General features: G+C 44.2%; 1 protein-coding gene across 3 annotated transcripts in view; it reads right to left on the bottom strand.

Annotated features, from left to right (window-relative positions):
- The window catches only part of lrp4 (low density lipoprotein receptor-related protein 4), a 125,461-nt gene that overhangs the window by 35,666 nt on the left and 75,197 nt on the right, over positions 1-14,598 (bottom strand). For all 3 annotated transcript variants that reach the window (XM_061814897.1, XM_061814898.1, XM_061814899.1), the window contains one exon: positions 8,045-8,161. In XM_061814897.1, coding sequence (XP_061670881.1) covers positions 8,045-8,161 — 117 coding nt within the window. The remainder of the gene's footprint in view (positions 1-8,044; positions 8,162-14,598) is intronic.

The following is a 14,598-nucleotide window of genomic DNA, read 5'->3' as shown; positions in this document are numbered from 1 at the left end:
GCTGAAAGGGTGACAACACTGGGGAAATGAAGTGACAATATTTTGAGGCCAGTTACCCGTCAGCAACATAATGGAGGAGGAATCACTATGAATAAGTTCATTTTTGGATCGGTGAACCGAACTTAGTAAAACAACAACTTTCCCAACACTGACATTACTTACATACAGTGTGCTTAAAGATTGCCCAGTGTAGTCAATATGTGACATATGGCAAATATACTTCCATCTGATCTGAAAGTGGCTACTCTTTGAGTCATGTTGGTGAAAAATGTGCCAAATCAGATCTGATATGAGTAACGGGTAAAATGGGTTTTTCACCCAAAAAGAAGCTTTCGGAGGATACTGGAATATAAAACTATCCAGTAACTGCACCCCTACATTGAACTCCCTCATTACCCATTCAATTTCTTAGCCGCTTATCCTCACCATGCTTGTGGGAGTGCTATCTTCGGGGAGAGGGCGGCCTACACCCTGAACTGATTGCCAGCCAATCGCAGGGCACATACAAACAAACAACCGGTCGCACTCACATTCACACCTACTTGCAATTTCGAGACTCCACTTCACTTACCATGCACTCAGAACTGTGAGGCAGACACTTGAACCAGTCCCCCCATGCCACCTCCCCCATTATACTGTCAGATTTTTATTGTATAATTAAACCCCTGCTTCAGGTCCCTGTGCAATAAAAATTGTTTCAAACCTTGCATACACTGAAATGAGTATATTTTGCTATAAAAACGTCTACAAAATATGTCATAATGAAATCTAAATCAAAACCCACTTTAACTGGTCTTTATTCAAAAATTTCACCTGTGGAAAAACAAAAACCTCTTTCCCAATACCCCGTGCTCTTATTATCCGCAGCCATCAGTGAGGTAAACAAAGGAAGGTCAAAGGTGGACAAGCCCTCAAGAGCCTTATCACTCACCCAGCTGTCAAACAGCAAAGGGCAAAGGGTACTCACAGTCATTACCAGGGTTCCTGAATTAGTGGTTGGTTTAATGATTTTTTTTTCCCCACACACAAAAACACTAACATATCGCCAAAAAACACATCCATACAACAAATAACAATAGGATCCTTTGTGTGACTGTGAGTGTAACGGACTCTTTCGGTATTTGTTTCTAAATAGTTCAATAAAACCACTGTGCCAAAAGGTGCAAAACATGGTAAAAACAGGGTCTAAAAACAGGCCAAATGCATGAAATAATAATTAGTTTGGGGGGAAGGAGAGAGACAAAATTGTATGCTGCAAAATGAAAAATTAAAAGCTGCCAATGTTTTGGATGGGTGGTTGCTCATCATTGTATTTTACAAATTTCATAGTCTGCCTTCTTTCGAATTCAACTTCATAAATAATTGAGTTACAAAACGCACATACAGAATGCCAGTTGCAGTTATTGTATTCACACACACAAATACTGAGAGCAAGTAGACTAGTTCAACATGGCACATTGCAAATCGTGGCCTTGAATAAAAAGTGTAGATCTTTTATTTTAAATGACTTGGTAAATGTGCGCTGCAGCTGCCCCATTTTATCCCATGAGCACTATTCAACATCATGCCCAATGTCACAATACAAATGCAGCGCAGAGCCAAACAGGCAAGTGAACATCGGAAAAGATTTTTTTTTTTTTTAAATGTAAACACAAATTGTACTGTATATGTATTGCCTGGTTACTGATGTAGATGACAGGGCTCATCACCTAGACACGGAGTTCTGTAACAAGTTACTAAATTTGCAGCACGGTCTGTCACGTCCCATCGGAACAAGAGTAGGACCCAAATGCAGGACTCGGAAAATGCAAGGTAGTTCAAGGAGACACGTTTATTATATGCAGAGGTAGGGGATTGAGCAGGCAGTCCGGTGCAGCAGCGGTAGTTGGGACGTCGGGCAAAGAGAGCAGATGAGTGGACAGGCAGGAGTCGGTACACGGGAACAATCAACGCAGGCAGAAGTATCAAAGGAGTAAGGCTTACAAGGTTGGTCGGAGAACATGCGAAGGTCGGTACACACAGGTTCGATCAGGAATAACGGGGCACATGAACGGGACACGAGGATCAACGAACTGGCGCCGGCCAGTTGTCATCGCAGTCATATAAATCCTATCCAATCAGCACACCTGCGCGGACACCCGCACAGCTCGTGCTGGAGCGGCAGGATCATGACAGTACCCCCCCCCCCTCAAAGGCACGGCTCCCAGACGTGCCTAAACGAAAAAACAGACAATAATTAACACAGGCAGGGGTGGGCGGAAGGGGTGTCCGGAGGAGGGCACCCCCCCCCCCCCCCCATCCAGGCCACCAAACACAAGGCGTTCGGATGGACAGGTCAGGAGGACGACCCGGACGCTAAGCACCAGGGTCCCCAAGGGGCAATTCGGGCGGACGACCTCTGTGAGGAACCAAACGGCGAAGCAAGAACCAGAACGAGGCAGGCCACTGCTCCGGACGAGAACCTCCCACGCCGTGGTTGCAAGACGACCAGGGATTGGTCGCCAACGAGGCCAGGTCATGAAGCGGCTGGGAGCCATCTGGAGCGAATAGGATGATGGAGAGAAGGACCAGAGCCATGACCGCCATCCCGAAGTCTCTCCAGCTCCAGGGTGGCTCCACAGAACTCCCGAGCTCCTCCTGGACAGCAACGTGAGAAGGCGACACCATCGCCTCCTCCTGGACAGCAACGTGAGAAGGCGGCGACACCATCGCCTCCTCCTGGACACCAACGTGAGAAGGCAGCGTCAGTGTCACCGTCGCCACCTCCTGGACGGGAACGTATGGGTGTGCTCGTCGCCGACAGAGCAGGAGTGTGAGCGACCGCAGGCCGGTCACAGACGAAGCAGGAGTGTGGAGCGTCCGCGGGCCAGTCGCCGGTGGTACTCCAGAGCACGGACGAGAAGCGGCTGAGGAGACGTTGCCACCTCCTGGACAGCAACGTGAGGCGGCATCGGGTCGGTCCGCACTGCCATGTGAGCTTGCAGTGCATCCGTTGAAACAGCAACGTGGGCGTGGCGCGGTGGCGAATCCGTTTCCAGGGCAACGTGAACGAGCGTCGGCAGAGAGTCAGTCGAAACTGACACATGGGCGTGTCTCGAGAGCGGGTCAGTTCCGACTGCCGCGTGAGCTCTGCTCGGAACAGCCAAAACCTCGACGTGGGAATGGCGAGGAGGCGGGTCAGTTTCCAAAGCTACGTGCGCTTGGCGAGGTGGCGAGTCCGTTCCCACTGCGACGTGCACTTTGCAAGGTGGCGAGTCCGTTCCAACTGCGACGTGCACTTGGCAAGGGGGCGGGTCGGTTTCCACGGCAACGTGAACCTAAGTAGGCGGAGAGTCAGTCGAAAGTGACACGTGGGCGTGTCTCGGGAGTGGGTCAGTTCCAACTGCCACATGAACCTGCATCAGCAGCGAGTCCGTCGCCGTTGCGACGTCAGCGTAGCTCGGGTGGTTCGCCAATCCTTGCCGTACCTGGGCCGTGAGAGCCACCAATTCGGCACTCTGCCGCTCTATCTCCGCCCGCATTTCACGGTAGAGCGCCTCGTGATTTGGCGGCTCCTCCTGCCTCTGGGCTGGAAGCTTCGCCGCCAGCTGCGGGTCTGCGAGCTTCGCCGTTGCCGGCGAGGAGTGGGAGGACTGTGTCTTAGTTGCCGCGCAGCGGGAGGCACAAGGAAGCGCCCGGCCGGGGCGTCTCTTCTGGCCGCCACGCGGAGGTCCCGGGTAGATGGCCAAGCGGGTTCCCTCATACGGATTGGTGTACTTAAACCTAAAGGGTGAAGACGTTCGGGTGCTGGGAACGCGGGGAGGTGAAACAAACTGACTGAGATGAAAAGAGATTCAAAATCAAAGTCATCGGAGTCGTACTCAGGCAGCCGGTCATACAAATCACGGTCCTCCTCATATTCTGAAAAGTCAGAGTCCAGAAGAATATGAGGAGCTGGACGGGTCGTGTTCGGGACGTATTCATAACTCGCTGGCGGAGCGTAAGACACGGAAGCGGAGGACGTCAGGGAGCCTACCCGGATTGCACAGGCTTGGTCCTCCGGCAGACGGTCTACCTTGCGTCGGTCCCGGCGACGCCGGGTCTTTCCTGCTGGGTCCTGTTGTGACCAGTTCGTTCTGTCACGTTCCATCGGAACGAGAGTAGGACCCAAATGCAGGACTCGGACGATGCCAGGTAGTTCAAGGAGAAACGTTTATTATATGCGGAGGTCGGGGTTCGAGCAGGCAGTCCGGTGCAGCAGTGCTAGTTGGGATGTCAGGCGAAGACAGCAGGTGAGCGGGCAGGCAGGAGTCGGTACACAGGGGAACAATCAACGCAGGCAGAAGTATCAAAGGAGTCAGCCTTACAAGGTTGGTCGGAGAACATGCGAAGGTCGGTACACACAGGTTCGATCAGGGATACCGGGGCACACGAACGGGACATGAGGATCAACGAACTGGCGCCGGCCAGTTGTCATCGCGGTCATATAAATCCACAGCATAATCAGGCTCCATGAGGCGCAGGTGTGCACCTTCCAATCAGCGCACCTGCGCGGACGCCCGCACAGCTCGTGCTGGAGCGGCAGGATCATGACACGGTCTAATTTGTCAAAACAGGATAGTAAGATCGTGTGTTGTCAACAACCTTGCCAAATTTGAATGATGCAAAATTGCCAAGTATATAAAATATGGCTTCACAATCATATAAAGAGCATTCGCAGCACTCTGGAACGCTAAGGGCGTGTCCCCTAAGTCTGCTAAAACTATTCACTGTTCCATAGTTAGCTGTCAATGACATGCTATGTCTAAAACATTTCTCATCCTTGCATATCTCTACATGTTTGAGCTGGGAAAATATATCTGCATAAAGGTTCCGGTGGCGGAAATATATTTCATAGTCGTAGCTGGGCTTTCTTACCCTAATGGGAGGCAGTGACCACCACTTACAGTGAAGAAAACAAGTATTTGAACACCCTGCTATATTGCAAGTTCTCCCAGTCAGTGAGAAATCATGGAGGGGTCTGAAATTTTCATCATAGGTGCATGTTCACTGTGAGAGAGATAACCTAAAAAGAAAAATCCAGAAATCACAATGTATGATTTTTTTAAATATTTATTTGTTTGATACAGCTCCAAATAAGTATTTGAACATCTGAGAAAACCAATGTTAATATTTGGTACATTAGCTTTTGTTTGCAATTACAGAGGTCAAACATTTCCTGTAGTTGTTCACCAGGTTTCCACACACTGCAGGAGGGATTTTGGCCCACTCCGCCACTCAGATCAGACAGGTTTCTGGGTTGTCACTGAGAAACATGGAGTTTCAACTCCCTCCAAAGATTTTCTATTGGGTTTAGGTCTGGAGACTGGCTAGGCGACGCCAGAACCTTGATATGCTTCTTACGGAGCCACTCCTTGGTTTTCGTGGCTATGTGCTTCGGGTCATTGTCATGTTGAAAGACCCAGTCACGACCCATCTTCAATGCTCTGACTGAGGAAAAGAGGTTGTTCCCCAAAATCTCACAATACATGGCCACAGTCATCCTCTCCTTAATACAGTGCAGTCGTCCTGTCCCATGTGTAGAAAAACACCCTCAAAGCATGATGCTACCACCCACATGCTTCACAGTAGGGATGGAACTCATCATTTGTCTTCCTCCAAACAAGGTGAGTAAAATTATGACCAAAAAGTTCCATTTTGCTCTAATCTGCCCATAAAAATTTTCACCCAATACTCCTCTGTATCATCCAAATGGTCATTGGCAAACTTAAGACGGGCTTTGACATGCTGGTTTAAGCAGGGGAACCTTCCGTGCCATGCATGATTTAAAATCATGATGTCTTAGTGTATTACCAACAGTCACCTTGGAAACGGTGGTCCCAGCTCCTTTCAGGTCATTGAACAAGTCCTGTCATGTAGTCCTGTGCTGACTCCTCACCTTTCTAAAGATCTTTGAGACCCCACCAGGCAATATTTTGCATGGTGCTCCACTCTGATTGAGATTGACCATCATGTTTAGCTTCCTCCATTTTCTAATGATTGCTCCAACAGTGGACCTTTTTTCACAAAGCTGCTTGGCAATTTCTCTGTACCCCTTTCCAGCCGTGTGGAGTTGTACAATTTTGTCTCTGGCGTCATTGGACAGCCCTTTGTTCTTGGCCATGTTGCATGTTTGAGTCTTGCTGATTGTATGGGGTGGACAGATGTCTTTATGCAGCTAACGACCTCACAGAGGTGGATCTGATTCAGGATAATACATGGAGTGGAGGTGGACTTTTAAAGGCAGACTAACAGGTCTTTGAGGGTCGGAATTCTAGCTGATAGACAGGTGCTCAAATACTTATTTGCAGCTGTACCACAAAAATGAATCGTTAAAAAAAATCATATATTGTGATTTCTGGATTTTTATTTTTAGATAATCTCTCTCACAGTGGACATGCACCTACCATGAAAATTTCAGACTCCTCCATGATTTCTAAGTGGGAAAACTTGCAATATAGCAGGGTGTTCAAATTCTTATTTTCTTCCCTGGAGCTTGTGAGCTAACAGGCTGCAAGAGGCGGTGAGGAGCTGACACCACAGACAAGCAGCGGACTAGTCTGCTCCATGACCTCCTCACCTAGTGTTGTGTCGGTGTGTAGTGGCATATGAAAAGATACTTCAGGGAAAGTCAACCTTTTATAAACAGCAAAGCACGGGGCATGGAGTCTGTGCCACCAAGTAAATGACAGACATACTGTACTTTCTGTTAGTTACCCACACATATAATGCTTTGATTAACACAAAATGTGTATCATAGAAATTTATAAAACCACACCTAGCTGTTCTGTAAATTGTGACATCCAGGAAAGATACGTTTTTGGGGTGTTGGCATAGTTAGCTTGCTAACTTAATACTATATTCCCACAATTCATTAATTAGTTCTGCCTTTGCATGTTTTATAGTATTATCTTATATCTAACGCCTTCAGAAACAAATCACTGAATTGACTTTGTCGGGTCTTTTAGTGAGAAACGTATATTCCCGTAAATGTGCGAAATCTAACCTTCATAATGCAGGAATAATGTTTTTTTCAGTCTGTTATGCTTGTATTTATAGATCTATAGGGATGGAGCTTTTATGAGAAGGAGAGCGGGGAGACAATTCGTATTGATCTATGCTGATACTGTGTGATGCAATTGGATCTTAAAAGGGCACTTAGTGACCCTTTTCATCATTGGGGGACGTATGCTAAACCGGAAAGTGATTAAACATTTTTTCTACAGACCTCGCAATCACAGAGCCTTACATGCAATCAGGTTCATTTTCTCCAACTTTGAGGATTTATTTTGTTTTGCCAGTGTCCTCTACAGCTCCAGTTCACCTTACCCAACAATTTCAATAAGATCAATGTGTCCTCATTAGTAAATGACGGTCATCTGCCTGCCATTTTTTCAAGACGGTTTATACATATGTCAAACGGAACATATTCTAGTTGATCAAAAAATTTCCGATTGGTCATTTATCAATTATGGCTCTTCTCCTGAGCATTGGTGACCACAACCACACATCCCCCAGTAAAATACAATGTTCCTCCAATAAAGGTGATGGGTAGGCATATATTAGTGAAAAGCCACACATTTAAAAGAGTGGGATTTTTTTCATAAAGCTCTGTACCAACCCCCTACAAGCACTAAAGTTGCACTTAGTTTTCAAAAATATATTGAAAGGCCATTGTCGATACAGTTCTCATTTGGTAATAAGGCCCTACAAAACTAAATAAAAAGACAGCTCACTTAATAAGACCTGCATATATGTGTCTTCTTTGGAAGCAATTCAGAAGTTTTTTTGTATTAAATAGTAAACGTGCACACAATTTAGAGGTTAGCAAACTCACAGAAACCACTGTAGGGAAAAAGTTTTCTGATTCTCAATCGAACAGTTATTATAGTTCTGGTTGAAGTTTTTTTTCCTTTGCAAAAGGTGTGTGATAATGTGCATATGTGCATGTTTGCTCATGGCATCGGAGTGTGTGTGCATTTTTTTTCAAAGAACTAGCTCTCATATCATGAAGAGGAGCACTTACGGCAGTCCTGCTCATCAGAATCATCCTCGCAGTCGTTGTCTCCATCACAGACCCACGAACGTCGTATACATTTGCCATTGTCACAGTGGAAGTCCAGCGGTGAGCAGGTGGGAAGCACTGCAAACAAACAAGGCCAAACATGTTTGTCTGTGCGAAAACATCCAAAGGTAAACACACGTTTCAACAGCAGAAATGAGAGTTTGCAGTAAAGGCAGTGTCAGCGTGATGGGGGGGGGGGACATTAGCCGGTCATGTCCTCCTGCCATATATACATTATATATAAAACAAAGCTGATCACTTCCATATGGTCACGTCACATCCTGTCAATGTACTACTATGTATCCAGTAAACATCTGATGTGGATGCCAAATGAGCTGATTGCTTTCAAAACAGTCAAACATTTGCCGTTTCCCCTGCACGAGAATCCATTCTCCACTCTAAAAAGTGTGTTTTCAGATCACACATGCATCATGAGGTGCAACAATTAATTGACAACTAATGCATTTTCAACTTTACGACAATGATAGCATCGAGACAATGGATTAATCATTTCAAGTCCTTGTTTAAGTTAAAATTGTCCAATTCCTCAAATAGCACCCCCTAAATAATAAACATCTGATTTCTGCAGTTCTTCATGAAAGCAGAATGGTTTTCTTTGTATAGTCAAAATGAGAAATTTGCAAACATCTGAGTTTACTTTAGAAAATATTTTTTCTGTTTTTGTTATGGACCAAACCAGCAACTGAGCCATGACCATGTCTTTCTTTTCTGTTAGTAACCATAAATGGAAGTGCTTGGACTTGACGTTCAGAAGAGTATATCAAACCTTTATCCCTTCGCATACTGTAACTAGAACTTACTTTACCTATTATAAAAAGTAGCTCTTAGTTTCAAAAAGGTTAATGAGTACATCACCTCCTCTGATGTATTGTTGCTTATTGTAGTTCATTACAAATAACAATCTGTTAAAAAAAAGTAATTTATTATTATTATTATTATTTATTATGACAATTATTGAACAAACTTTAATGCAAAATACATTTGCATTTGAGTATTCGATTAATCGATGGAATGATTAATACAATAGTAATAGTCGATTCTAAAAATATTCACTTGCTGCAGCCTTACACAAAATGCTTCATAAAATAAAAAGGCTATTTGGTTCAGTTGGGGTTTAAACAAGATTTCGCCTGGAAATGCACAACTGCATGACTAGATACACTCACATATTTGAAAAGAACCAACACTTGCGGCCTACAACTCATTTAAAGCTAAGGCGCGCATTTAATTTACCTTACCACGCTTGCCGTGGCATACCCATTTATAACAATGTTTGTGTTTATCAGTGGGAGAGAGAGAGAAGTAAAGAGAGGAGAGAGAGAGAGAGAGAGAGAGAGAGAGAGAGAGAGTCAGAGAGAGAGAGTGCATGCTCATATTTTATGGCAATGCAGGCACGCTTTGGTACAAGAGATGTATTAGTATTTTAATTGTTGATAGAAAACTAAAGTGATCAAACATTTACTGAGTAGCAAAATGTGATTGTCCACGCTGACCTCATGTCCCACTGTACTCTGATGCAGACATTGTGCAAAGGGAAGAACTCAACAGAGTTATGTCATTTAAATAACAAGAAAAGAAAACTTAAAACTTAAAAAAAACGTAAAGTTTAACAGTAATGTAGTCTTTTTCAGCCTGATGTGAACCAAATCCACCTTTGTTCCTGCTTCTTACACGCGGATGCAGGGGAGCCATAATGCCGAACCAGCGCATTCCTGGTTAACTTCATATCCGCTCTAAGTGCAGCTACTCACTGTCTAATGACTGTCTCTTTGTCATGCGCAGACAGAGGTAATTTAATTATGGCCCAAAGATGGATGAAAGCGGGAGGAGGAGGAGAGCTCATCTTGCCACTGGGCCCCGCTTGTCAATACCAGATATTAAATATTGACTGGGCTTTGCAGACTTTATGAAAAATGCATGACGTCACATGGCGAGTTAACCACCATGGCAGACAGGCAGACAACTTGGGGTTTGGTGAGTGAATTAAATGTGTGTGTTGGGGCGTGGCGCCGCTCTCCTGGGTAAAGCAAAGCCCTACTGACCCAGATACCCTTGCTTGGATATTACATTATTCAAGACAAAGACAAAGAGGGAGACATAATCATACAGTTCCTCTACATTCTTTTCACATCTGATGAACCTGGTTCTTGACTCATTTGACAGCCAAAGTGATCCTCTGGTTCATTATTATGTATATATTCTATAGTAGTGTGCTTTTATTTGGCCTCAACAAACATTAAGTGATCCAGATATTGTAAGAACTAATTCTAAAAATATTTTGCATTAGCATTCACATAGAAGGCGGCGGCACAGTGGATGACAGGTTAGCACATCTGCCTCACAGTTCTGAGGACGCGGGTTCAAATCTAGCCTCACCTGTGTGAAGTTTGCATATTTTCCCCGTGCCTGTGTGAGTTTTCTCCAGGTATTGTGCCTTCCTCCCACATTCCGTAAACATGCACGGTAAATTAATTTGGAACTCTAAATCTCCCATTGGTATGAATGTGAGGGCAAATTAATGTTTCTTCTTATGCACCCTGCAATTGGCCAGCAACCAATTCAGGGTGCACCATGCCTATCGCCCAAAAATAGCTGGGATAGGCTCTAGCACGTCCGTGACCTGAATGGGGAAAAGTGCTACAGAAAATGGATGGATGGCTAAAGGAAGCCGAAGTGGTGGATTACACCTATTAACAAGGAATTTATTGTCCAAGTTTTTTTTTTTTGCTTATTTATAACAGCTTTGATGTGTTGAATCAAAATATCACATTGGGTTTCCTCAATATGGTCAAGTTTTTAAACTACGGACACATTTTTGTTAATAAATACAGGTACGTATTTTCGCTTGAGTGGTTCATGCCCTAGATTCTGAACAAAAAAGATGTAACATTCAATTTACAGGTGCTTACTGTTAGCAAAGTTCAATCTACAGTTAGCAGAGTTTGTAACGTTTCATTAATAAACAGTTCACAAAATGAAAAAAAAACCTGAACAAGAAGATGGATGTCATTTTTAGATTTAGCAACGCTAAATTGTCCTACACAAATTGAAAAAACAGTGACAACTTCAATATAACCGTGAATGATGGTTTATGGAGGACGGGTCTTGTCACCAAATGAAATGGAAATGCTAGCCGCATTTGGCATGCGGATGTGTGTGTGCTGCAAGTAGATGTGTGTGCACCTTTAAGTGGCCTTGAGCAGCAAGTTAATGGCCTGATCTTTCCAGTAGAGCAGTATATCTCCCAACCAGTGTGGCATGAGCAATCTTCGGGTGTACAATGGGAATTTGTCAAATTTTACTTAACTGCTGAAAAATCATTCACTAACAAGTAATCATGTATTTGTTGCTCTAGTTAGGCCAGTGGGGTATAGTGACAGATAGACAGACAAAAAAAAAATACTGTAAATGCTCTTCTTTTAGATGACAGGAAGTACATAGTGTCATAACCAGAACTCTAGTGTGGACCCAAATGCATGACTTGCTAAACAGGGAGGCAGTTAAAAGAAGGTCTTTATTTGTTCTAAGGTAGTAAGCCAGGAGGTCGGTCAGAGAGAGCAGCAGTATCAAGGATGTTAAGCTTACTGGGTTGGTCAGAGGACAGGCAGAGGTCGGTACGCCGGGATTCGAGAAGCAAGGAAGTGCTGGAACGAGCCATGGATGGCAATGATCTGGCAAAGCCAGACTGTCCGCTGGGTCCTATAAGTACTGGGGTTCATTACCGCAGGTGAGGCGCAGGTGTGCGCTTCCTAGTCAACGCGGGTGTGTAGGTGACCTGCACTGCCAGGGCTGGGACCGGCAGGACCATGACACATAGTTATTACTGCGTGTCTACTTTTTGAGAATTTTTTTGTTGGTATGCCTTGGGATTTTCCAATTTTAAAATATGTGCCTTCTCTCCATAAAGGTTGGAAATCATTGCTGTAGAGCAACAGAATGAAGTGCCTTCAATGGGACTAATATCTCTCTATTAATACTGCTTATCACCAGGACTCAAGTGATGAAGGGATGAACATCTTTAGAAAAGAAGGCTTTCTGAAAAACAGATGTGGACTCCAGAGAATGATAGAACCACATGCATCTGAGAAAGCTGAGGATCCTCAGTAAAGGTTTTCTTTTTTGTATCCAACACGTCATTTCCTTTCCAGATTACTGTCATCTGTCATGCAAAATTAATCACAGTGGAGTTATACTGTATCATTCCACACACAGCAAGAGAAGTATATCCAACATTATGACAACTATAACTGAGGTCAAGTGACTTTCAAAAGGATTGTTAAAAGTCATTTTCAAAGGAGATTGACACACAAAAAAATACAGTACTGAAATAATTTACTTGACTTCATTGAAATGGAACATCCATCCATCCATTTTCTTAGCCGCTTATCCTCACAAGACTCGCGGGAGTGCTCGAGTCTATCCCAGCTGTCAAGGTGCGGGAGGCAGGGTACACCCTGAACTGGTTTGCAGCCAATCGCAGGGCACATGGAGACAAACAGCCGCACTCACAATCACACCTCGGGGTGATTTAGAGTGTCCAATTAATGTTGCATGTTTTTAGGATGTGGGAGGAAACCGGAGTCCCCGAAGAAAACCCACCCAGGCATGGGAAAAACATGCAAACTCCACACAGGCGGTCCGGGATTGAACTTGGGACCTCAGAACTGTGAGTCCAACGCTTTCCAGCTGAGGCACCGTGCCTCCAAATAGAACATATATAACAAAAATAATAAAGGCTAAAAAATTTTCTCGTAGTCATTTTTTGCATAACTTTCCTATCTTAAAAAATCTATTTCAACATAAAGATGGTCAATTTTTAATATTATCCAATTTTTAAAAATTTAAATTAGCTGTAGAAAATTCAGAAAGAAGTCCTTAGTGTGCTTAAAGAAGCATAAAATTGAAAATATTTTTATGGTTTCACAGTCCCTGATTTCATATTTGACTTTTGTTTAATTTTATTTGGGGGTGTCGAAAGTAATAACATCTAAACCTCGTGTGCCTAGGCAGACAATGTTTAATTGTAATCCCAAAAAAAATGCAGTGAGGTAAATTAAGTCTGTTGCACCGCAACTGAAAATGTTCCGATGGGAGTGATTTTTGCCTAACAAAGAGGGTGAAAATGCCTCTCCTTTGTCAATATGATCTCTTCTCCTGTGCTTGGGCTTATTTGACATAGGGGGCTTATCTGATTCTAGACAGCTCTAGTCAGCAATCAGAAAAACTGATACTGGCAGAGCAGAGCAAAACAACCAGCTCACTTTTTCTCTTGGTAGAATATCCCCACGATGCCTGTGTGATGGGTTTTATCAGACCTCCTCTACCTCTCTGCTAGCCAACCATAAAACATTCAGAATTTTATCAAGATGCAGAAGTCTTTGAACGTTCTAAGCCTGTCGTATATATTTAATCTACAGTTCACATTTGTATTAACTATTTTCATTACTACATTTTCCATTCAATTTCTATGAACCCCTAATTGGCCCATAAAACAATGTACCAGTCCCCTAAACTGCTGCTTAAACAGCCTAGTCAGGGTTACGGGGGCCCATTCAGCTGCTTGCGGCTCTAATTATTATTGTTATTATAAACATTAGTACCCCATCACACGATCAACCAAACCACGGGTTCGACACATTGAGCACTCCAGGTGTAACTGAATTTCCTTTGACATCGCTCATGATGTTGATGACTTGCGCCGTAAATACACTCGCAGTACATGAAAAAGCTCGGATCATGTGCTTTTGGCATCACTTCCGAACATGCTCAATACAGTTAACTTGCATTTCCTGTTTCCAGGTGAATACTGATTGTTTAGGAGCAGGCTTGTTTAATTAACAATGTTTATGAAGTAAACACAAATTAATATCAAGACTACACAAAATAAGTGACCTCTTTCAGTCTCTATTTTTTCTGCTCGTGACAAATTTTACACGTGTGATTTTTCGTGCTCAACTGTGCAGATTTGCGAGCGTGATGGCACGCGAGAACGATCGCGCCTGTCAAATCAGTGATGGAAACATGAAAGGCTGGAATTGCCAGTGGCTCATCCATCCATCCATTTTCTTAGCTGCTTATCCGAACAAGGGTCACGGGGAGTACTGGAGCCTATCCCAGTTGTCAACGGGCAAGAGGCAGGGTACACTCTGAAGTGGTTGCCAGCCAATCGCAGGGCACGTTGAGATACGCAGTCATACTCACAATCACACTAAGGGGCGATTTAGAGTGTCCGATCAATGTTGCATGTTTTTGGGATGTGAGAGGAAACCGGAGTGCCTGAAGGAAATCCACACAGACACGGGGAGAACATGCAAAGACCACACAGACGGGTCCAGGATTGAACCCGGGACCTCAGAACTGTGAGGCCAACGCTTTACCAGCTTCTCCACCGTGCTGCTGCCAGTGGCTCATATTTAAGGGAAAGTCAGAAAACTTCTGCTACAATCTAACTACAGTACACGCTCTGCAGAAGTACTGGATAGACCGCAATTAAC

Source organism: Syngnathoides biaculeatus, chromosome 3 (assembly GCF_019802595.1).
Source record: "Syngnathoides biaculeatus isolate LvHL_M chromosome 3, ASM1980259v1, whole genome shotgun sequence".
Lineage (NCBI taxonomy): Eukaryota > Metazoa > Chordata > Actinopteri > Syngnathiformes > Syngnathidae > Syngnathoides > Syngnathoides biaculeatus.
The sequence above is the reverse complement of the archived record's forward strand: the minus strand, read 5'-3'. Positions and strand labels throughout refer to the sequence as shown.